The sequence below is a fragment of the Glandiceps talaboti genome, chromosome 15, assembly GCF_964340395.1.
Source record: "Glandiceps talaboti chromosome 15, keGlaTala1.1, whole genome shotgun sequence".
Lineage (NCBI taxonomy): Eukaryota > Metazoa > Hemichordata > Enteropneusta > Spengelidae > Glandiceps > Glandiceps talaboti.
The window spans coordinates 20879786-20903340 of record NC_135563.1 but is presented as its reverse complement, the minus strand read 5'-3'; the positions used below and the strand labels follow the sequence as shown (position 1 = coordinate 20903340).

Here is a 23555-nt window from a genome sequence, read left to right as displayed (position 1 = left end):
GTATTGCACTGTCTTGGTCAACAACACCCTGTACACCCAATATTCTGGATTCCAAGTCAAAATGAAGTCATGTCCTCTTACCTGTTCCTGTAACTCAATCAGCTGGTTTTCTGCCTCCTAGATGGACAAATTACACAATAAATATTAACATTTACAATTTCATCTACAGAGTATAAGGTATGGGGGGGGGGGGGGGGGTAATGAATAGTTTGTATTGACAATGACAATATGAATACCATGACTGCACTCATTAATATAAATCTAAACAAGCTGCATCTTTAGTTAGGTGTTGTTACTCATAAAATACAATTCTTAGATGAATACCTAACCTGTTCTACTTTTGTTACACTAAGTTTTGTTCGTGCTCATGTGTACGTGGAGTCAATTTGTCAAAACCTTGGGTATACCATCTCAAGGGTGGTGTACTATCTGATTAAAATCTAATGTAGTGATTACGATTCAATTTTTTTATTTACTTTGATTTCCGTTATTTACTGACTTTTGTTTTCAATTTTGTTGTTGTTCTAACCAGGGTAAGATGTGGGAAGAAGGCATTCACTTCCAGAACAACAAAATCAAAAACAAAATAACTATAAAGAAAGGGAAAAGAGGTAAATAAGAAATCAAAATGTGTTCATCACATTAGATTTTAAACATACTGGATGGTATATTGCTAAAGTCATGGAGTCAACGAGTCAAAAATTTGGTGTATACCATCACTAGGGTGGTATATTGTTCAACCAAGATATGACTCTTGACAAGCTGCAGTATGTATAGCTTCCCATTACCAGGAACTAATGAAGAGTATGCTGTAATAATATCACTTCAAAGTTAGATTATTTACCTTGAAATCCTTTGTCAACCTGTCTTTAGCATTCTTGGCATCTTTGAAGTCAGTTGTTAACTTTTCTTTATCTTTCATCAGTCTTTGGTATTCTTGCTTTTCATGGGCAGATAAATCACGCATCCTGTCAAAATATACCCATTCATTTATAATTTTACATTTGAACTTATAGACTATATACATGTGTGTGTGTTGTGACTTCATCTCATGACTTCATTTTATGAAAACAAACTTGCTTTGTACAGAGGTTTAAGCAAAGTTTACGATGAGAAAGAGGGAAAACAGTACATTATGATCATATGATAGTAAATATATGCCACACTTAGACTAATCTAACATCAATGCTCTAAACAGTTATAAACATGAGTTGAAATTGAATCAGGAATTGGTTTAATCATAACATACTTGACAAGTGCTTCCTTGAGTCTTTGGTTTTGTTGTTCCATTTGTTTCATTTGGAAGTTGGCAGCGACACCTTCTGTACCTACAAATATACAAAGTACAAACCATTTTTAGAAATATTGCAGTACAATACATATTTCTATAACCATAACCGATTTTCATGTATATGTATGTCGGAGATTGAATAAACTACACTATCAGTGTTTTTGGCTAAGTTTTGTGATTCCAGTAGCAGGGAAATTGGATAAAATTGCCACGCTTTCCAGTACTAGTACCATACTATTGGTAAGGGACATTGTCCTACAAAAGTACCTTGTAAACTGAGGTAGAATTTACAGAGATTTTTATTTCATAAACACACTGCACAAATCAACAATTGTGCTAATTGAGGTTCAAGATATGTACACAATGATTGATATTACAATGTTAGGAGCATTTTGGTGATGTTTTTCTATCTGAGAGGTTTGTCTGTGTTAATGACACCATAGGCATGGTCCCATCCTCTTCTAAATTTACTACCCACCTCCTTCTTCTATTTCACTTTTCAATATTTCCAGTTCCATTGATACCTCTTCATATCTCTCTTTTAGATCTTCCATTTCTTTTTGTAAACCATCAGCCTATACAGAAACAAATGGATTTACACAAAGACAAAGATATTCCAATATTACTGTTATTTTTTTTTAACAGAACCATGTAATACTTTTTTTAAAATTCAGAAGTAGTGGATTGAAAATCATGTGCAATTTTAACACTACTTTCAACTTGTTTGAAGGGAGTGATAGCCAACATAGACACAGACGCACAGAGAGAGAGAGAGAGAGAGAGAGAGAGAGAGAGAGAGAGAGAGAGAGAGAGAGAGAGAGAGAGAGAGAGAGAGAGAGAGAGAGAGAGAGAGAGAGAGAGAGAGAGAGAGAGAGAGAGAGACACACACACACACACACACACATACAAATTCAAGTTTAGGGTAGTGTTCATATAAACATCACAGCTGGCAGGATAAAAATGGACAACTCTTGCGGACTTACTTTTTCTTCAGCCATTTCTTTATCTAATGTTGCCATCTCAATAGTTTCCTGCACATCAGCAGTCTCTTCTTCCAGTCTATCTCTGTGATCAATGGCTTCCTTGGCTTCCTAAACACATACACAGAGGTAGAATTATATTCAGACATGATGTCATATCCGGAATTTACCCCTATATAAAGCTAAAGATGGCAAGAGGGCACTTTCCAAATGTTAGCTCCATGGTAGCTAAAAGAGAACTGGCCAAGTCTAAGTTTCCTTGCTGGTACAAGGACATTGATGTGTATATCCAAGAACAATTACTCACCCTCTTAGCTTCTTGTAACTGTCTCATCAGGTCTGACTGAGCCTCTATCATTCTGGACTTGTACTCATGAAGCTGTAAAACACCAATACAGACAAATTATCGATAACACCTTCACTGTCTGAGTGAATTTTAATTACACATAAGAAATAATATTTGGAGGCCTCTGAAATAAATGTCAATATTCTAACAATTTACTTCCAACTCGTGGCATAACGAGAATATGGCTCAGCCACTAGAATTTTTATTTGCATATGTATATTTGCAAGTAAGGAGGAGATGAATCTTTGGGCAACTTTTTCAAATTTTCATTTTACTCTCTATAAAGTATTCAACACATTATTATAAGATGGGTGAACATTTTTGAAATGTTGTGATGGGCAGTATTGGTTGGAATGTACCTCAAGGAACCCAAATTTCAAACTTTGCCAAAACAAGCTTGTTTCTGGTTCATTTGAAATCATCATAGAAATGTTGTTGTTTATCACCTTGTTTTCAAGGAAACTGACAATTTCTCATTTTCATCATGAGTTAACACAGTATTTGATGCCAACTTTGGAGTTTAACATGGATCAATTTTTAGAAAAATTTGTTCTTTATTCAAAATATTGCATGGTGATCACTTTTTTCTTGTTGACTTCAACTGAGAGTGGGTGGCTGTACTTTTCTAGAACATAGTACAACAAACAGCAAATATTTAAAACTGTTATATCTGAGCCAAATAAAGAATCGAAACACTCACCTGTTGTAACTGTATCTTTACTTTCTCTGCTTCTTTTAGTTTCATCTTATCCTCAGCTCGTTTCACTTTTAGTGTTTCTAATTTCTCATTGAGATCTCTAATGTCAGACTTTAGACCATCTATCTCTTGTTGTTGTTTGACATTTTGTAACTGAAGTTCTAAAACCTTATTAGTATCACCAGCTCCAACATCTCCAGGTGCTGTTACAGGTGCTGTTACAGGTGCAGTAACAGGTGCTGGTGCCTGTACTGATTCTGGAACTGGGGCAGGAGCAGGGACAGTTGCTGGTGTGGGCTACATATGGAAAAAGAATTATACATGCAAGGCAAAAAAAAAAAGAATTGTTTCTGGTCAGCACACACATCACCTAAATATCCTCATATCAGTCTTTTTGTGTGTGTTTGTTCTGCACATGCAATCTGCAGATCCGAGGGAAACACAAAATTAACCCTCCCTACTTCAGTGAAGACAACTGCAGGGCCAATCATGAACAAGTAAATGGCCAGGCCCTAAATACACACATACTCCAAAGTACTGAATAAAGAGAACAGTAACTGTCATAAATAGTAGTAAATAGTGGCAGGTTTGCTGAGAATTAAAAATTGTAGACAAACTGTCCTGACAAGTAGCAATTCTCTTCTATTTTTTGCCTAATGATTAGAATTTAGAATGTATGAAGGCTATGAATCTATGATAGATTATTTCATTAAAGGCCCAATTTGAATTAGGATTAAATTCTAGGTCTGAAATACAGTTATTTGGCAGAGATATAGAAAAAATTGGCCCAAGAACAAAACTATGATCCCATGTAATCCTTATTAAGATAACACTAATGTGATGACTTGGGATTATAAAATAAGCCTTTAAATATTAGGATTAAAAATAGACGTGAAAAAACAGTTGCTATAGAAAAAGTTGGCCCAGAACAAAAGTATGATCCCATGTAATCCTTATTAAGATAATACTAATGAAATGGCCCAGGATTGAAACATGGCCTTCTATTAAAACCTGAATATTTTGATGTTTTGGATGATAGTTCTAATGATAATGTTATTGATAAAGTTGAATTTGTAGTGTGTTTATTGCCTGAGACACATATCACTACATTGAGATAAACACAAAACATAAATATGTAATTGTTATGAGCATGGTAATTGTTATGAGCATGGTTATTGTTGGGAGGACTCTGAATTATTCCAAGCACTTAATTTCCTTGAACTCATTTAATCTGAGCACCAACTATCACATTTATACGTTTGCTATGGTAATGGATGTTATGACTCTCTGAATGATAGATGAAAGCTTATAACCTTGAACACCATCACTAAACTGATCTAAGCACCAAACATTCGAGTTATACTGTCATTATTGCAATGACTCTGAAACATACTGGAGAGCTTTTTCCTGAATTTGCTAATGACAAATACCTGTGTTGATACTAGCACTTGTAAGTTTCAGGAAAATATATCTTTTTTTTTTAGATTTAAAAAATTTCCTTCCATGAAATTAAACTCATATGTTCAATTTCTCATATCAATACATACTACTACTACTCAACATTTACTGTTCATGTAGCGGTGAGAAAAAGTACTTACTTTAACAAGTTTGGACTCTTTCTCTGCCGGTGATGCACTCCTCTCTGTACACGGGAAATCAAAAGTCAACAATGCTTTTAGACCAAATTTTCAAATTTTTGGGGATTATCTGATGAGTAACATTGAGATGAGTGTGAAATAGATCCATGCTTTACTTGATCCATACGTTATTTTTCTCAGTAACTCAGATTTCTGTCAATATTGAGGTATGTATGACCCCTTCAACTGGGTGAATGCGACTACAACAGAGACTCTCATTTTGAAGTAAACACTCAGTGCGACCGTCTTTGCGAATGTTTTCGAGACTCTCAGAGGGGTTGTAAACAGTGAATGAGAGTGAATCTGAGACCGTATTTGGGACTCTCAACGTGCCCATAAACAGTAAATGCGAATCAATCTGAGAGTGCTAGTGGGACTATAAAAACTGTCACTCGCGTAAATAACAGCATCTCGTGTCAATGTTGTGAACGTCACGTCACGTCATGGAGTACAGAAAGAAGCGACTTATAGCGGAATTGTCAGCACACGAAATTCTAAGAACGAGCCGAAAGCGAAAAGTTGAAAATACCAATCGTGGAGATACAAAGAGAATAAAATGGTAAGTGTATTTCAATGTTTAAAACAAAGTTCACCATGTGAATATTTGCACGGGGTTCACCCTTCGTTTCCTGCCCGATATGCGTTGGTTTGGCCCGAACACAAGTCAACACATCGATGTGCACGATCGTTTATACGGGCCATATTGTTATACATAGTATTGCGTGGCAATGGTAAGTGTTCGACTTCGAATCTGAACACCATGGCATGAATGCATGTTTTATTTCTGAACAACATCCTACTACTATTGATGAAAGTTTGAGAGAGTAGTGTGTGCGTATATCCGTACGGGACGATTCAAAATGGCCGCCGATGCCACGCCATCTGTGAATACTTTTCTTGAAAATGCTACAACTTGTACAAGGACGGTACGAAGTTCCTTGAGATAAGTTTATAAATGCTGTTTTGTAATGTGGTTTTAGGGTTATATTGTAGGCTTTACCGTGATTTGACTTCACGTAGCTCACGTCTTGACGGATACGCGCTTGGAACTCAATCGTGACACTTTGGTGTAGCCTACCGTCATTCGTAGACTTGAGAACAGCTATCAGTGTCACTACACTGTTCCACTATCCGAATTGACATTTTGAATTTTTTGAGTTTTCGCTCTGTTCCGTGCTCAACAGTTGTAGTACGAGTTGTTCTCAGTAATTCATATGATCCATGGTCCATCATCAGAGAACACACACTTGTTGAAGTGCATAGGCACACACCACGTCCCATTTCAGGAGTATACCGAAGCTCTCCTTGTAACATGTGTAAAAGTTGTTTGTACCAACTCATGACGAGGACAACTTATATACAATATTACTGTGCAATTGCATATGAAGAAGTTAACCTAGTGAACGTACAATCTTGTATCTTAGAGCCTATAATTATGTCTTTGAATAATTAGATAATTAATAAACAAGGATAGACATTTGAAGATTTCACTGGAATTTAGAGTGTGTTTAAATAACATCCGTTTCTATGGTAACCAAAATCACCATAATATGTGGATGATTTTTCCAAAATTTGACATAAAACATGGAAAAATGAAAATGTTTCCCTGTTTTTGACATGTATGAGATGGGGACTATCTGTTGTAACACAAATTAACTAAAATAGGACAGCTGTTTCCATTGTGAAACAGTAGACTAAAAATGTTGTTTTGGTTAAACATTACATATCTGGAAAATAACTTGATAAATTTAATTATAACATAGTTTATTTGCATATTGACCACCCTATGTTGGGTAGTTTGTTATGTTGAGTTCAAAAATAGTTATCATTTTAGGAACATCTGTTGCCATGGTAAGCTAAATCACCATATTATGCATTATTTGGCAAAATTTATGTAAAGAATTTTTTTTTCCTACAAAATTCCTTACTTTTGGCATATATGCACTAGTGCTATCCATTGTAAGACAGATTATCAAAAATTGGGTAGTGGCTTTCATGGAAATGCTATCAACAGGTCAGCGATATGTGTTCCAAAGACACTCACCACAGTCAGTACTACTGTGCTCATGTCAGAAAAACTTGAATAAACTTTGCAACATTATTTTATGACAACTAAACTTCGCTCAGCTCATGTTCAACTTTTTCAAATGCACACCAATCTGTCTGAAAAATCGTAAGTAGAGACCAAAGGGGTTTTGTGAAAATCTGAGTCATCATTACCGTAGATGTCAATCAAATATTGGTGCCTAAATGCTTCGCGGAATACTGGACAAACTGGTAACTTGTGGATAGAAATTGTAAGATAACATTACAACTTATTATGGTCTTAAATCATTTATTCTCTTCTAGCACATCATCAAGTTCTGGTTCAATGGATGTCGATATTGATTCTGCATACTTATATCAGCTGAAAAGACACAAGATGACATGGGAGCTCTCATCTGGTGATGTCTATGTTGTTGCAGACTGTGACCCTTCTTCAGCTAAACTCAAGTCTCAGTATTGCATAGTAAAAAGGACTTTGCTATTTCACAATGCTGAAAACACGTTGCAGACTCGTCTTTTGACATGTTCATGCAAGATGGGTATGCAAAATGAGGAGAGACTACAGGCCACTCGTCCATCCAAAGCAATGCTGACTTAGCAAGAATTAAAGCTCAAGTTTCGTACATGCTGCCAGATAATTTTATGTTTCATGTATCATTATTTTTAGCAGTAATGAACAGGGAAAGTGAAAATTGTGTTATGTAGATTTGAGACTGTAAGCAGTTTGTTTCATGTGTCATGTTAAATTTCCATCTTCTAGGTGTGAGAAACCACATACTGTTTAACTAGGACAGGATTTTAGAGAAATGACCATTACAGACTTTATTATCAAAAGTGTAAAATTATTTATTAACTTAATGTACATATGAAAAGTGTCAGAAATGAAACAAAATACATATCATTATCATGAATTATGATGAAAATCTTGGGTTGTTCTTCCTTGGTCGCTTGGATCGTCTTGGTTCTGTAAAACAATGTTAAATTAACATTATTTTAAACTGAAAAATGGTTTCAACAATTAATTATTCATAGAATACAAATAGTACCGTAATAACTGTGTATAGATATTTGAGTATTATGTGACAATATTCAGTGATTATCCAAATCTTTATACTTCATCAGATTAATGTTTCACTACAAGTTATTCAATATCAGGCCAAGCTTACAACTGTACTAATTTTGATATGTGAAATGTAAACCTACCATTTTCATCTGGTTTGTTCTGTGCTCTTGTATTCTTCCTTGTCCTCTGTTCATTGCTTACTGCAATCACTGACATGGAGAGTGATGCCGGCTCAATTTCGGAAACATTTGGTGTACTGCTGGTTTGAGTTAGTGTTACTGTAAATTTGAAAAGAAATTGCTATTGTCACATGATATATTTTTGCCATTTATATGAATTGATTATGATGGGTCTGGATATTACCAATACCAAAAATGTAGGAAAATGTTTAAAAAACGAGAGTGGACTTCTACAATGTTTACTGTATACAAGTACTTTTGTATGTACAATACCAAAAATGTAAGAAATGTTTCAAAATGAGACAGTGGACTTCTACAATGTTGACAATATACTTTTCAAACAAATGGGGCTATTAATTTGAGTGTGCAATAAGGAACAATCTTTATACTTACCAAGATCATCTTCATTAATTGTAGGAAAGGGCTGACATATACTGGGACAGTCATCTAGTGGGCGTTCTAAGTCATCTAAAACAAAGCAATGACAAAAGAAGTTTTAGGTATACAGGCAAAATATTTTGACACAATAAATGAACAATGACATAATTGTACAATGTATGGCTCACTTTGATTAGTTTGTATCCAATCGTGCAATACTTGCAAACTTAGTATACATTTTTACTGAATTATTGTGAATAGTGTTAACTTACCTGTATCATTGCCTGTGATAGTGTATGTACCATTCCCGATACCTAGTAGCAAGTCATCTATATCTGTTGAAAGAAAAGAGGCAACTGATTTCAGATCTGTATTAGATGAATCACCGATTGAGTATATTTTTCTATTGAAACTGACAAATGGAGCTGTTTTCCTTGATCCAATTAGAACTTGGTATTGTTAATAAAATATTGATATTATAAATTAGTTTGTGTTGGCTCAATTGATGTGTTGATAGAGACATTACTCACCTATATTAGTGGCATTTACAAGTTGGGTCGGTGGATTGGGAGCTGGGATAACTGGTGGATCTTGTGATGGAGTGTTACTGGTAACATTGCCTGCAAAGTATATAAAGTACAAGAATAAGTGAATGAACAGACATGTGGCAATATGCGGTGGTAAAAAAAATTGACAAGAATGACAATTATCCAGCATAAATAAAGGAATCAGCAGTAAAGCTACTCAAATTTAATATTTGTTAGCATGTTTATTCCACTGTTGAGATATATTGTTACCAGGTTGTATATACTAACCCTTTGAGAAGGGCTGGAAGGCACTACCATCTAACAATGTATCTCAGCAATGCAGTAAACATGCCAAGTATTGGTGTGATTGCTAATAACAACTCACCTAGGTCTTCTAATTGTGACAATTCTTCGACATCACCTAAAAGGAAAAGTAACATTAGTTGAAATTAGTAATAGAAGAGAAGATAACTGGTGATTTTTAAAAAAAAATTTAAAAGTGACAAAATTAGATGGAATTAAAAAAAAAATCATGGTAAAAACAGGCATTCCAGGGTGACCACAATTGACTGGTGGCTGGGTTACAAACCTACACTGTAAGAATAAAAGAATGGACCTAACAGTAATTTTGTTTGAATTTGTTGGCAATACTGAGCCTACCATACAAACCCCATGCTTTGTACTGTGCTTAAGCTGAACCATCTAAACTGGAACACTGTCTATTCTAAACATGGATCTCAGTCACTCGCAAATAGACACAATTAAAATAAAACCTCTATAAACCAAACACCTCTCTAAACCGAACAACTGTTTCAGTCCCATAGGTGTTTGGTTTAGACAAGTTTTTCTGTATACATATACAGACACACACACACACACACACACACACACACACACACATACATACATACATACATACATACATACATACATACATACATATGAATATATATACAAGTAAATACTATATAAAGTGTACTCTATATATAGTATTTTAACTGAGCAATCTGTGGATCCAATCCTTTAAAAACAATTTCACTGGCATGTTAGATTGCATAGTCATTCATAGATCTTGATAAACATTGACATTTGGTAAAGTGCTAGTATAAAGGGGTTTAAAAGTTTTCGGAAGATTGTGAATTTCATCGAGATGGATCTACATATTCCTTAGACTATAGCCAGTATTGTTGTCCAAGTTAAAATTACAAATTAAAAGGGAAGTGGATAAGAAGTTGAACTCACCAGTTAAATGCACTGCACCATAGTGCTTGTAACAACACATTGCTGCACGTCGCAACATTTCTTTCCAGGACTCGTTGCCAGTTAATTTCGGGGGACGGCTGGGGTTTACAAATGGGACATCATGCGGCCACCACACCGGCCTACGGTCATCAGTTCCCCACCCAGGCTGACGCCTGTCATCTGGTAAACTATTATTCACCAACAGGGGAACGAGTTTCCGTAGGCCAAGAAACCGCATTTCTGACAGTTTACGATTTGGCAACTCTCTGATATCTAGGAGACCAGCTTGCATAGTTTGTGTAGTGTTGCCGTTACTGGAAGATGACTCTAGATGTGATGATACTAATGTAGAGATGTTTTCTTTGACAGTGGCTCGTAAGCGATCAGTACCGTGGATGAGATGATTTCTTCGTGTAGAGAATTTGCTTTGAAATGTTGAGAGGACGACGACTTCAAAATTTGTCTTTTTTACAAACATGTCAATCTGACGCTGGATAACTTGCCAGCTTTGCAGCTCACTCTTGTTTAGTTCAATTGCCATGACATTAGAATACTAGCAGTACCGGTAGTGGTTGATACGTGTTGCTGGAAGGATGTACCGTGTTGAACTGAGAAATCCAAAATTCTCGTCAGATTTTATAGAAAAGCTTAAGCCATTCATATTTATTTCAATTTCACACATATAGTTACAAAGCGGTATCTTGAGAAGCAAATTTTGTCAGGGCAAAAAATCAAATTGACACCTTCTATTGTGCACTTCATTCAATGTAGTCGCACGAGCGGTATGGTGTTACACGGTCAACACACCGTGATAACAAAGACACAAGCAAATTAGAAACCTGTTGTTCGACAATTAGCGGGGCGGCGTTTTTGTAAACCCATTACATGTAACCGACAAAGAAGGTCATTGACTGTTTTTGGACGCAACGTACGACAAACTGACGTACTCATCCCGCAGTCACTTTTACTAGTATTTTAGTCACCATGCTCATCCGAAATTACTAGAATCATAGAAGTATAACCCCGATTTGACAAGATTTAAATTAAACAAACGTGAAACAAGGACAGTAGACGTCGTTCCATCTATTAGAGTGACGTATTTGCGTATCAACAATTCTCGATCTCACATGGTCAAATTCAAGATGTCATTTACAACATAAGGAAAAATATCGCTACGTTTTCAATTTTAATCAAAGACGTGTATATTTAAAGTTGTTTACATTCATTCCATTTCATAATCATAGTAAGAAAGGCCAGCTTCAATTTCCACGGATAGCCGCACATTGACAGTGTGAAATGAAGGCAGACTTTGATGTTCTAAACAAAGCGCGGTACATCGATAGCGACGAAAGGTGATTTGCACCGCGTTGTCAAACATTTATTGGCCTATCTTTATATACAAACGATGCGAAAAAGGTTGGCTTTGACGGTATAACGGGTGTGAAACTGGTCAATGATCGGCTGCTGCTTGTTGGTACACAGCGGTAATAAACCGATAAACGTAATCCATTGTTTATGATCTTCTACTGTAACATATGCAAATCACAAGCGTAGTGGTTGTCAATCATTCAAGTTCAATATGTATTCCGCGCTTGAGAGGGGTCGACGACAAATTTACAGGGAGCTCCTTATACCGAGGATTTTTCAGTCATATTCTTAGATCGTCTTTATATGCTTATATTGTGTACCAGAACTATCCCAGTTGAGTGTATCTGTCAACTTGTATGGCTATTTTGAAACATAATAATATATTTACTAACATTGGCTTTGTGAGATGCAGTTTGTTGTATTAGCAAAGTGTAACTAAGTAACAATAACAATTTTGCAGAGAAATCTGAACATATCCTGGTCTCCGTATTAGAATTAATCACCGTTTATATCTTTCCTGTAAAATTGCATCGACACCCCGGGACTATAGTGCACTCGCTGACGATGTCAACACCCCGGGACTATAGTGCACTCGCTGAGCCGGATGTACGGGCTCACAACTTGTCCTCGTGCGTTGTTGCCGACGCCGTTGTTGGAGAATCAGCGAAATCCCCACCAATATGTCAAAAATCAAACTTGAATTCCAAATTTGAAGATGAAATAAAACAGAACTGAACCGACTATGTGATTTTTTCAATACCTTATAGTAAGCCCACAGATAATATTTTTACATTTAAAGTGGATGCTACGCGTGTTATCATGCCATTTGACTTGTGTATGTGATGGTGAAATCCGAGTCGTATTTAGATCAGATTGTGTTTAGTCCTACTGGCAGACAGCGCTTTCATCAACTTTCTAAAAATTACTTTGTCAATAAAACTTGTAAAGGTAACGTAAATTTGACACGTCGAGGTTAGACGTGCACACCGCGACATAAGGGGGGGGGGGGGTACTACCCCAAAACATTCTGCATTCTTGTTTAGATGGATTTTTTCGTAAGGCGCTATAATTAAAAATGTATCAATATGTACTCCATACAATGTCCCCATCGTCTTCTTTCCGTAAAGGTTGAGGAAATGTATTCAAGTCAAAGCGTTCTCATATTTAGACGGTAGCTAGACAAGGAAAACAACAATCTAACTAACATTACACATCCCCTATGCGCCAAGAGCACGTTTATATTTTCACTTGCAGACGGAGCTGACTCGATTCTGTCAAGGTAGAAAGGGGACAGTGTCTGCCTGAGAATCGGGTCCCAATTTACACCGTCTGTAAAGCAGGACCATATTTCAGCGTGTTCTCGCCGTACTACTAGGCGTACCCGATTCAGTATTCGAATTTTTCGGTGCGTCGCTACTTTTGTCGGTTTTTTAAAATGTGGGGTTCGTAATTAATGTTGATGTAGGAAATGTCCGACATAATACACGAGAATCCACTAATGGCCACATTATACAATGCAGACCTTTCACATAAAGACGTATAGTTGAGAATATAAAGTTGGAATATTCATATTACTACCAATACTAGATCGTAGGTATCAAATTACGATCATCGACCGTGCGTCGGAACATCATACGTTACCACACCCATCCATGCCACGTGACACCGTACGCCACTCGTCACTTCGTCTATATTCATATAAATTCAAAATGACTCTGTGAACACACTCGCCATGAGGCTGGGTGGCTCATTTGACTTTACTTCAAGTTATAACTCCATGATTTGTGACCAGGATTGCCGACGCATGTATGTGTATATTGTTGCGTAGATATTCATCATGGCGAAATTTCAACAGTTACTCACTGTGATCTTTATACAGTTAGATGTGAATGATAAAGTCATACGGTACGTAGTAGCTGGATGGTCTCAGATTGATTCGCATTTACTGTTTATGGGCACGTTGAGAGTCCCAAATACGGTCTCAGATTCACTCTCATTCACTGTTTACAACCCCTCTGAGAGTCTCGAAAACATTCGCAAAGACGGTCGCACTGAGTGTTTACTTCAAAATGAGAGTCTCTGTTGTAGTCGCATTCACCCAGTTGAAGGGGTCATACATACCTGCAATATTTGGAAACTACTAGCATTCTGCACAATTCCATTCTACAAGGGTGACCCTTTAATTTATATATTTTTTCATGCCCCAATCAACCCTATATATCTTGAATCGTACATATTTCATTCGGCAAGATCAGAAAATGCACGATGTAACAGTTTGTAAGATGGTGATGCAACAAGCATATATCTGTTCAAAAGTTATCATTTATCACAAATTCAGGACCTTAAAAGAAGTCAAATGGTTCAGTGTCCATCCCTTATTTCTATTGCATCCAAACAGTTAAAACTAAGGTTGAGAATTTAATCACCAATATGTACATACACTTATTTTTACCTTATTTTAACTGATTCCCCCATAACTTTTAGGGTGTACAAATAAGAAGGGTTACCCTCTAAACAAAACCAGTAGGTCTAAATCATTACTAAGTTTGATAGAGTTTACAATGAAAAACAATATTTCCATGATATTTACAGAAATCTGGTGTTACTGAAGACCAGTCAGTGACAATGCTCATTAGGGGCTATATAATACATTTTCAAGGCAGTGAGTTATTTGGGGTAAAGACTGACTATTAGTGGAGGGGAGGGGAGGGGGATGATTATATGATATTGAGTACTCACATGCAGTTTTATAGGATGATGTTAGAATTACATACCAGTTATATTGTAAGCTTTACCGACTTGTGTATTCACATCCCAAACATCTCAAAATGAGCGCCAAGTCTAATCTTATTTCTGTTGGCATGACAACAGATACTACTCTTTCTACTTGAAAAAGCTTGCGTACATTTTTCAAACCTTGGTTTAATGTGATTTCAAAACTCTGTTTATTATTTGTAAGATGTTGCATTTCAACATACAATGATTTTTGACTTTGATTCTTTGTCAAGATACTTTATGGTTCTACCTAATCAGAATATTCACTGTTTGAAGATGAACCAAATGTTGATGATCTCCAATTGTTGGAATTTTATGTGTATCTCCCAATGTAGCTAATAGTTAGATACGTCATGTCACTCTGCCCTCACTGGCCTGTTGACAAATGTGTGAGGGCGCTCTAACACAGCATACCTTACACACTACAAAAGTAGCAGGTATATAACTTTTATCTTTGCCTTTATAGCTTGTTGATACATCCATTGTTCATGACTTCATGACAGTATGTAGCAATGGCAAGCTTTACATCAAACATTCATTTATCAATAGTAATTATGCTTCAAATGAAAATTCATGAAACTTTCGATCCAAACTCAGACTTCAAGTAACAATTTTCAAGTTTGTACTTGGATCAAAAGTGTAATCCAATACTATAATATTTATGCTTGTTTTCATAGCGCAACACTTAGCTAAGAAAATATTTTTATATGATTAATTTATTAGATAGTGCTTCAACAATAACTATATGGTGGATTGGTACAAGCCTATTGATAACAAAAGAACTGAGCTTGTGGTCGTTTGAATTCAAGTGAAAATGTTCAATTGATCATCACATTGCAGTGATCTATCACATTTTAACACCAAAATCAGGAACACAGATCGCTTATCACAATTTTAGTGATTCTCTTAGCTGAATGCTCATTTCATTATCACCTACAGGAACTGCATAATTTAAAATCAATTTAACATTCATTGGAAATCATAAATTTGTAAAAAAAAAAAAAAAAAAAAAATATGCAACCACTTCATATTTGTTCATGATGCATACAACATCCACAATGGGAGATACACATATTACATTATTGTAACCTATTGGTAAATAATTTAATTTAATGTAAGAAATGTTTTCCACTCCAGAAATATATTTTTATTTTCCAGTTTCTAACTATTAGATAAAGTATATGTTCACATCTATATACCCAGTACCCCAGTATACTTCAATAATTGTTCTGTATCATATCACAACTTGTCCTACAAGAATTGTAACATATCTTTTTACAGACTTTTCCTTCAATTTCATGAAATTTTGAAAATGAAAAATTTCCACTGCATGATGTAGTAAGGTATCAATTTATTGTTAGAAATGTTTTCTATATACAATTTTACTTGTAAGTTTACCAGAAGGTTTATTTTAGTGTTGATAGATTTGTTTGCAGTGTTGATTTTCCATTGTGATATTTGGGAAGTGAATGTAGCAAGTAGGTCTTTGTACACTTGTAGTGAGGAAACTAATGTACATACTGCTAAGTCTACTTCTGAATCCACCTGGGCTTGGAGCTAGCAAGGATATAAGGGTCAAGAAGAGAGGTGAGAACACAACAGAGAGGGTACTGAAGGATACTATAGGCAATGAAAACCTCTTGTATTATTATGGTAAAATATAATGTCAATGGTCCATATAAGTTGATGGCAAGTGAGAGTATCAACTTGACATTGGCTATGTCAATGGTCCATATAAGTTGATGGCAAGCGAGAGTATGGACTTGACATTGGCTATGTCAGTGGTCCATATAAGTTGATGGCAAGTGAGAGTATCAACTTGACATTGGCCATGTCAGTGGTCCAAATGTTCAGTTAAAGGGGAACACCACTCCAGGAAATAATGCCATTTTTGTAAAATATGTAATCTGGTGAGTCATTTCATGATTTTACATCACTTACATTACATGTGATTTCAAAGAAATGATGAACTCATGCCTAATTCACGGATTTTGCTGTAGGTGATGTAAAATCATCAAATGACTGTCTAGAACCCAAATTTCATGAAAATATCTTTCTTTCCTGGAGTGGTGTTCCCCTTTAATGAAAATTTGTTTCAGGACTAAACTTTCTCTCAGAACTAGAGTCAACACACTTTTCACAGCAGTTTGAGAAAAGCAACATGTGAAGACATCGTTCTGCAAAGACAGTTTTTCCCAAACTGTCAACTTATCATGAACTTCGATAGACTGAAGACAATCTATTTTACCAGTTTATTACTTTATTTTGGTCCTAGCAGCATTCAGAACTTTTTTTAACTTTTGCTAAACATTTCATTTAACACGATTTCTCACTTTGAATCTTTTATCATTTTGCAGGTAACAAGAACACAGCCAATGCAGTGCTTCAAATTTAGTTACATATATTTTTTCTTATTCACTTATCTTTACTGTATATATTTGCATTTTTGTAAAAATAAATATCACGCTTTTTTGGAGCGAAAGTAAAGCTGTACAGTTTGCCAGTTTCTTGTCTAATTATCAGCTATTACAGGACTATTTTTTTTTTTGCCATGCAAATTGTTTGAATAATTTGTTGCCTATTTATCAGCCATTATAGGCTTCATTTATCCATGCAATTTTTTCAACTCCAGATTTTAACATATGCATGATTGTGCACTGCAGTTCCAGATTTTTCTCATTTTGTGATTCATGTAAAGCAAAAAAACAAATGAATATGTAAATGTACCAATGATGTACCCATATAACCACTCACGTCAAAACAATATGTATCACAGCAAGAAAAAAACCCATGTTTCAAATTTTTTTAAAATTTCACCATTCACATCAATCCTATGATGACTATGATCACAACATGAACAGAAATCTGGAACAGTTGCAGAAAAATTTTTGTTCTAAATCATTTGCATAAAATCTCATTTTAAAAGTCCATAATTTTTTTTCATATATATTTGAGAATTTTGCCATAGCTAACCTCTAGAAGTCTTTTTCAATTTATCTGTAACGAGAATCTTCAGAGGTTAGTCATAAATACTTACAACTAATAAATGGAAGTTATTATTTTCCTTAATTTCACATTTTTAAGTGATATAAAAATAATCACCTATACTTTAGGTTTCATATCCTTGAAATTATGAAAGTAGCAGTATTGAAGAGTTACTGATAAAATACAGTATTTCTAAAATTACATAAATTGAGGTTTCACTGCCTGGAGTCCTACAGCACAAAACATACAACTATGACTACATAGACTTGAGTGATATTTGAAGAGCACACCCTACTACGCATAACGCTACAACATGCAAACTGCTATGTGATATACAATGCAAGAAAGAAAGCCAAAAGTTAGACCGGAAGAAAACTGCATCAGATGCGACAGCTGCTTCAAAAACAGTGCTGTGTTTCCATGGCTACTAGTGCTTTGTTTCCATGGTTACTAGTGCTTTGTTTCCATGGCTACTAATGCTTGTTTCCATGGTTACTAGTGTTTTGTTTCCATGGCTACTAGTACTACAATACTGACAGGATACTGAAACAAACATGACATATATTTTGCTTCTGAAAAACAATGATCATCCACAATTAATCAAATTATCTGTTTGGCCTTGTGTTTTGTTCTGACTTTATATGTTCATACATTACAAACCTTACATGTATTATTACATAAATATACTCAGTGAGGACATAAGTCCTGTCCCCACCTGAATCAATCCAAGACCAATTCAAACTGCTTTTTGTCCCCGTGAAAAAACTAAGCATTGGATTTGAATATTTTGCTTTTGTGGTGATTTCAAACCAATTTACTTTGAATCTGTTCAAAATCTGCCTGAGATGGTTTTGAACACATTTAACTAAATAGGTTCAAATCAGTTTGAGTGCATGTGAGGACAGCAGAATCAATTTTTATTCACTGTTGAATCGATTCAACATTCAACATGGGGACTTTGCTATTGTTTGGAAAAATAATATTAGACATCGATGACAGTCAACAGTTGAATTAATGATAATCAGTTTCAATCAATATTTTCTCTTTGAGCATAGAGATGAAAATTCAATGTTTATATTTTCACGAGAGATAAGAGGATTGCCTGAACTGGTGTAAAGATATGATTTCAGTTTGTATTTGATATAAATGACTCAATAACATCAGTGGTAAGACTGTTGATGACTTAATGCTACAATTAAGTGAAACATTCCTGGCCTATATGGCCATTATCTATTGTTAACACAATGCTTTCGTTAAGGCCAGTAAGCAGGTAAAACTTACCTGAGTTCCCCTGTCATTTTACCGGGATCTCTACCAGTATTTTTGTTAAGGCCAGTAAACAGGTAAAATATACCTGAGTTCCCCTCTCATTTTACAGGGGTTCTCCACCAAAATTATGGTATAACGCATTGGAAACTATGCCTGTTTTACCATATCCCCTTTCTGTTACCAGGGTTCCCCAACATTAACAAAAACACAGTATTAACAATAACAGTAGTATAAATTCAGTATGAAAACAGTTTGAAATCTTCACATAAATGTAATTTCACACATGAGCTAGTTTTGTCACGAAGTTTAAATTCAATTATTATCTCTTGTTATTATATGTTTACAAAGGAATGATTCTTTGGTTTGAACTGACCTGCTCTATCTGGAACTCTAAGACTACTAGGTCTTATGGCAGAACTTCTAGAGATAGGTTCTGGAGTTGGTGTCGGTGTGGGTGATGGTGACGGTGACAATGAAGGAGATGGTGAATCTGCTGGACTATCGCCCTCTAACACATTTATCTGAAATAAAACAGGTCTCATTTTGTCATTCCAAGCAAAACATTTATCTGTTTGTTTATTTCTTTCCAACTAGCCATATGATATGTGATTATATTAACATACAAGTCAGTGATCATGAATAAATTAACAACCCTTGACAGAACGTCCACTTCCTTATAATGGCCACTTTTCATGATGTCAGTCTCCCGGGTGGTTGCTTTACACAGATTTGACTGTACTTCCTGCAGAAAGTGTTCTCACCATATATGATAGTCACACGAAATTTGCAGTCACACGAAATTTGCATAACACACAAATGAAAATCTTCATTTTCAATTACAAAATCTACATAAAAGAAAGGTTGTCAATAAATCAAGAAATAGGAACATGCAAAGAAATACACAAGAATTATTGTTTACCTGAGACTGTCTTACAAAAATACCATGGTTATCTGGACAGGTAAAATATCTCTTGCCTTGCACAGCTCCATTGTTTTTACCTTTAGCATCATCAAGAACAATTCCAATCCACTTGCCACTAAAAACATGACAGGTTAGATATAAAGACATTTATTACAAAAAGACCATAATTCTGGTATTCAACCAGGTTGAATCAACACATCTGGAATAAAGTCACTTTTTCCCTTGACAATTACAATGAGTAACACTGAAGTAAAACAGTTTCTCTATGTGCTACACCCATTTATAGCATTCATATCAAGTGTTAAAGTATACTGTTGGTTTATTTACAAGCCTAGCATGCGGCATTTCTAATATGGTGAATTAGCAAATGAAACAGTACACTTTTACACTTGAATGCTATAAACGATTGTGGTACATACAGAAAACGCTTTATTCTAGTGTTGTAAAAACATGACATGATGATGATGGGTAGCATGTTTATTGTGCAAATTATTTTGGTAGCAATCTGGTGTTCTGTAAGATAAAACATACATGATATTGTGCTATGCCTATTGTGGTATGCCTATCAGCCAAAAGACTGATTAGGGCTTAACAACAAGATATATTTACAAGACATAACAGTTTAGAATTCTGGAAGAATGAATAAAATGTACATACACTCATCTGACTTGAACTTGGACAATACACTGCAACATTGAATACAAGTCTGATTTTGACTCAGCAAATATATAGCAATATTAAAATTGTGGATTTGGTAAATATTATGTTCTTTTCATTATTTTTCTTTATTTTGTATGTTGCAATACTTAATAGATGAATTATCTGTGGTTTGTGACAGACAAAAATATGTTGTATCAGGGATTAGAATTGAACTTACAGAGGGATGAAAATGCCCGAAATAATACTCAATAGCACTTTCACTGAGACACAATCTTGCTTGAATGTGACACAGACATGTTAATGACTATGTAGACATTATTGACTTTAGCTTACCTTGCAAACAATGTAGAACCTACATAGGCAACTTTGCCCTGTAACCCTTTACCGATGACTTCAACTCGACTTCCCACTTTTACAGACATCTTGATGTGGAATATTGGTTTTCAATATCTACCTATAAAATAAACAGAAAGTCATCATTCATCTGTAAGTGCTTAGTTTCTAATACATTTGTATTATGAAAGTCCATCATACATGTACTGCACACCATACCTCAAGTAATGTGTCAAATTCAACCTCAGATTGTGTCATTTTTAAATACTTTTCCGAAAATTGTGCATTAGTCCTTATTTTTTTTATAACCAAGATTGATATAATTATCAATCATTGCCCTAAAATGGTTTGGATGGGAATTCCATTTAATTTGTGCATCACAAAATGTTAGAAGAGAAACAACCATATACACTTGATCAAAACAGCACTATCTATCATGAGTGAACAAGACTGACTGTTTGCAGTTGAAAGCACTCAACCTATCAACAGTGTGTTGTGTGTATTAGTTCAAATGTTAGTACTCATGACATACATATCTATAGAATTTAACATTGAGAGTTTTGAAAAATTTACCAATCTACAGATTATCATCATTTAAATTATCAATTTCATATCTTTGACAGGGTTTTAAGTGATTTAGAAAACTATGATACAAGCAACACACTGTTGACTAAAATATCTATGAGTGTGAATGATTGTCAAATGAAATCTGAGATGGGTGACATTTTCTATCCTATGCAACCAGTGACATTATCTATTGCAATTTCAACTAACACTTTGCAGGGAATCACACCTGGTGCAAACATATGTTTCCCAGTTCATCTACCTCATAATTGAATATAAGTATTGAATATACAATACCGTCAGACAATAGGCATCACCACACGTACTTGAATAGACGATATTTACACTAGAAAACCCCATATCTAAATAACGGTACATGTAGTCTGACAGCAATTATCAATACAACACTCATTAGTCCCCAAAATATTATCAAATTATTTAAAACCAAAACATCATATGATAAGGATATATATCACATATAACATAAACATATGCAGAAATCATATTATCAACTGTGATGTCTGGCAAATAAATATCACACGACATAATTTGTCATTATTTTATAATGTTATTCGGTATTGGGAATGGGAGGGGATTCAACTGCTCTGTTCATCATATGGACGATGTTTACAAATTACAAGTGAAATTTAATCTCTAAATACAATCTTCTTCTACATTTCCATCCTCTATGTCTTGGAAAACTAACATTTAATCTTGAAATTGAACTTACCATAAAATTTCCTAACCAAAGACACACCTCAACATCGGCATTACTCCGACCGATTTTCACCAGTGCAGTACATCACTGAGGCGAATGGCCGGATAAAGTTGGCAATGCATGATGGGATGACATCATTTCCCGTCGACGTTCAGCAAAATGGCAGCCCCCAGCATAAACGAAGGTAGAATCCGAATATTTATTTTTATGATTTTGATTCATGTGTAAAGAAATCGCATCTGTCATTGTTAAGGCGTCCATGACTTTTCTTACTGCTTCCAACGCTAACATGGTTTTGTCAGATTTTTTCGTTAGGAACTATGTTGTTGAACAAGAACAAGAGGTGGATTTTCAGTTCACTATTTCATTTTCAAGTTATCTCTATTCATTTTCGGTTTTGATGAACGATTTTGATTTAACCAAGACGGTGTATGATTAGCCAAAATTATCCTCATTTAAGACGACTAAGTAAAACGTAAAAATTCACCACCTTTTCCATCGATGTTTATCATTTGTTATAAAACTTGTGACCTTTGACCTGTCCCTTTTAATTTGTAAATTTTGGATTATTAAATGTAAACAGTCCAAGATATATTTATCTATAGCCACATAGACATCATACTCTAGCTTGCAGATGAGTAATATCAGAACAATGCTTAACTGCTGTAACTGTAGCAGTTCTGCTCTGTCTCGGTCCTCCAGCTCCGAACCCTGTAAGAAAATAAAATTAAAAAGTAAAATGTTCAGTAACACAATATAAAATATAAAAAGAGAATTTAAAAAGTATTCAAAATAAAAACAAAGCTATCATTGCAGCTAAACGGGGCTAGGCCAATTAAACAAAGGAGCCCATATTTGATATACAAAATGTATCCACTGGAAACAATTATAACTTTAATAAATTTAGGGATAATATTTCATGTTACAAATTGCATGCACAATATACAAACTTGGGTAAGCAAAGCTCAAAGTAACAGCACTTAGGTCTTTGCAATGTACATGTGTATTGATTGACGGTGAATTGTAAATGTGCCTAACATAGACTGTCATCGGTCCGGGCTTATCAGCTTGGAAAGGGAGATTAGACTGCACCCACAAGGTCTGATCTGTCAGTGTGTGCCTAACATCTCTCACAATCTTTCCGATCTGACAATTGTACTGATGGTGAAATTGTATCTTGTATGTTTATTGTGCAGATGATCTGACTCCTGAAGAGAGACGGACACGTCGTAAACATGGAATGTTAAAAATCTTCTATGGTATGGATGATGATGCAGGACAAACCAATCTGAATCCATGTGATATTGATGGAGCACATTTCAAACCCGATATGTACTTGGACAAACTTGTCAAGGAAAAGGGATTGACAGATTTAATGGATAGAGAGAGTGATATGGTCAAACGTAAGTCTTTTCATTATCAAAATAATAAAGGTGTTATTCAGTATTGCAAAAAGTGAACATTTTGTAACAAAGTCATATTCAGTAGTTAGATTAGAAATATGTGTAAAGAAGTGATTAATCCTCTCTCTACCAGGGGTTATTGTTTATACACAGAAAACTATAAGTTGAGAAA

General features: G+C 35.1%; 4 protein-coding genes across 7 annotated transcripts in view; 2 read left to right on the top strand and 2 right to left on the bottom strand.

The window, feature by feature from the left end:
- Positions 1-22079, bottom strand: part of LOC144446085 (dynactin subunit 1-like) — a 40544-nt gene extending 18465 nt beyond the window's left edge. For 2 of the 4 annotated variants that reach the window (XM_078135781.1, XM_078135783.1), the window contains exons 1-14: positions 21993-22079; positions 20699-20819; positions 19703-19820; positions 19157-19304; positions 17503-17526; positions 16051-16086; positions 4913-4956; positions 3318-3611; positions 2579-2650; positions 2275-2382; positions 1770-1866; positions 1250-1328; positions 845-968; positions 82-117 (exon numbers count right to left, since the gene is read on the bottom strand). In XM_078135781.1, the coding sequence (XP_077991907.1) occupies positions 82-117; positions 845-968; positions 1250-1328; positions 1770-1866; positions 2275-2382; positions 2579-2650; positions 3318-3611; positions 4913-4956; positions 16051-16086; positions 17503-17526; positions 19157-19304; positions 19703-19820; positions 20699-20787 (1269 nt within the window). In that variant the 5' untranslated portion in view covers positions 20788-20819; positions 21993-22079. The remainder of the gene's footprint in view (positions 1-81; positions 118-844; positions 969-1249; positions 1329-1769; positions 1867-2274; positions 2383-2578; positions 2651-3317; positions 3612-4912; positions 4957-16050; positions 16087-17502; positions 17527-19156; positions 19305-19702; positions 19821-20698; positions 20820-21992) is intronic. The other 2 variants (XM_078135782.1, XM_078135784.1) reach the window with 2 other exon arrangements.
- Positions 5361-7673, top strand: LOC144446504 (uncharacterized). Its single transcript, XM_078136277.1, has 2 exons — positions 5361-5510; positions 7301-7673. The coding sequence occupies exons 1-2, from the start codon at positions 5395-5397 to the stop codon at positions 7593-7595; spliced, it is 411 nt and encodes a 136-aa protein (XP_077992403.1). The 5' UTR covers positions 5361-5394; the 3' UTR covers positions 7596-7673.
- LOC144446503 (uncharacterized) lies at positions 7825-11906 on the bottom strand. The gene is made up of 7 exons (XM_078136276.1): positions 10387-11906; positions 9530-9565; positions 9148-9237; positions 8890-8952; positions 8633-8707; positions 8201-8338; positions 7825-7961 (listed from the first exon to the last, which is right to left on the bottom strand). The coding sequence occupies exons 1-7, from the start codon at positions 10925-10927 to the stop codon at positions 7909-7911; spliced, it is 996 nt and encodes a 331-aa protein (XP_077992402.1). The 5' UTR covers positions 10928-11906; the 3' UTR covers positions 7825-7908.
- Positions 22080-22134: 55 nt separating the features above from the next.
- Positions 22135-23555, top strand: part of LOC144446561 (vacuolar protein sorting-associated protein 51 homolog) — a 28257-nt gene continuing 26836 nt past the window's right edge. The window contains exons 1-2 of the mRNA XM_078136353.1: positions 22135-22164; positions 23177-23383. Of these exons, the coding sequence (XP_077992479.1) occupies positions 22140-22164; positions 23177-23383 (232 nt within the window). The 5' untranslated portion in view covers positions 22135-22139. The remainder of the gene's footprint in view (positions 22165-23176; positions 23384-23555) is intronic.

Excerpts from the sequence above, each read along its gene's own strand:
- LOC144446504 (XM_078136277.1), top strand. The coding sequence starts at position 5,395 with ATGGAGTACAGAAAGAAGCGACTTATAGCGGAATTGTCAGCACACGAA. Across the intron at positions 5,511-7,300 it reads GATACAAAGAGAATAAAATG|CACATCATCAAGTTCTGGTT; the intron begins GTAAGTGTATTT and ends ATTCTCTTCTAG.
- LOC144446503 (XM_078136276.1), bottom strand. The coding sequence starts at position 10,927 with ATGGCAATTGAACTAAACAAGAGTGAGCTGCAAAGCTGGCAAGTTATC. Across the intron at positions 9,238-9,529 it reads GTCACAATTAGAAGACCTAG|GCAATGTTACCAGTAACACT; the intron begins GTGAGTTGTTAT and ends TATACTTTGCAG. Across the intron at positions 8,339-8,632 it reads AATTAATGAAGATGATCTTG|TAACACTAACTCAAACCAGC; the intron begins GTAAGTATAAAG and ends TCAAATTTACAG.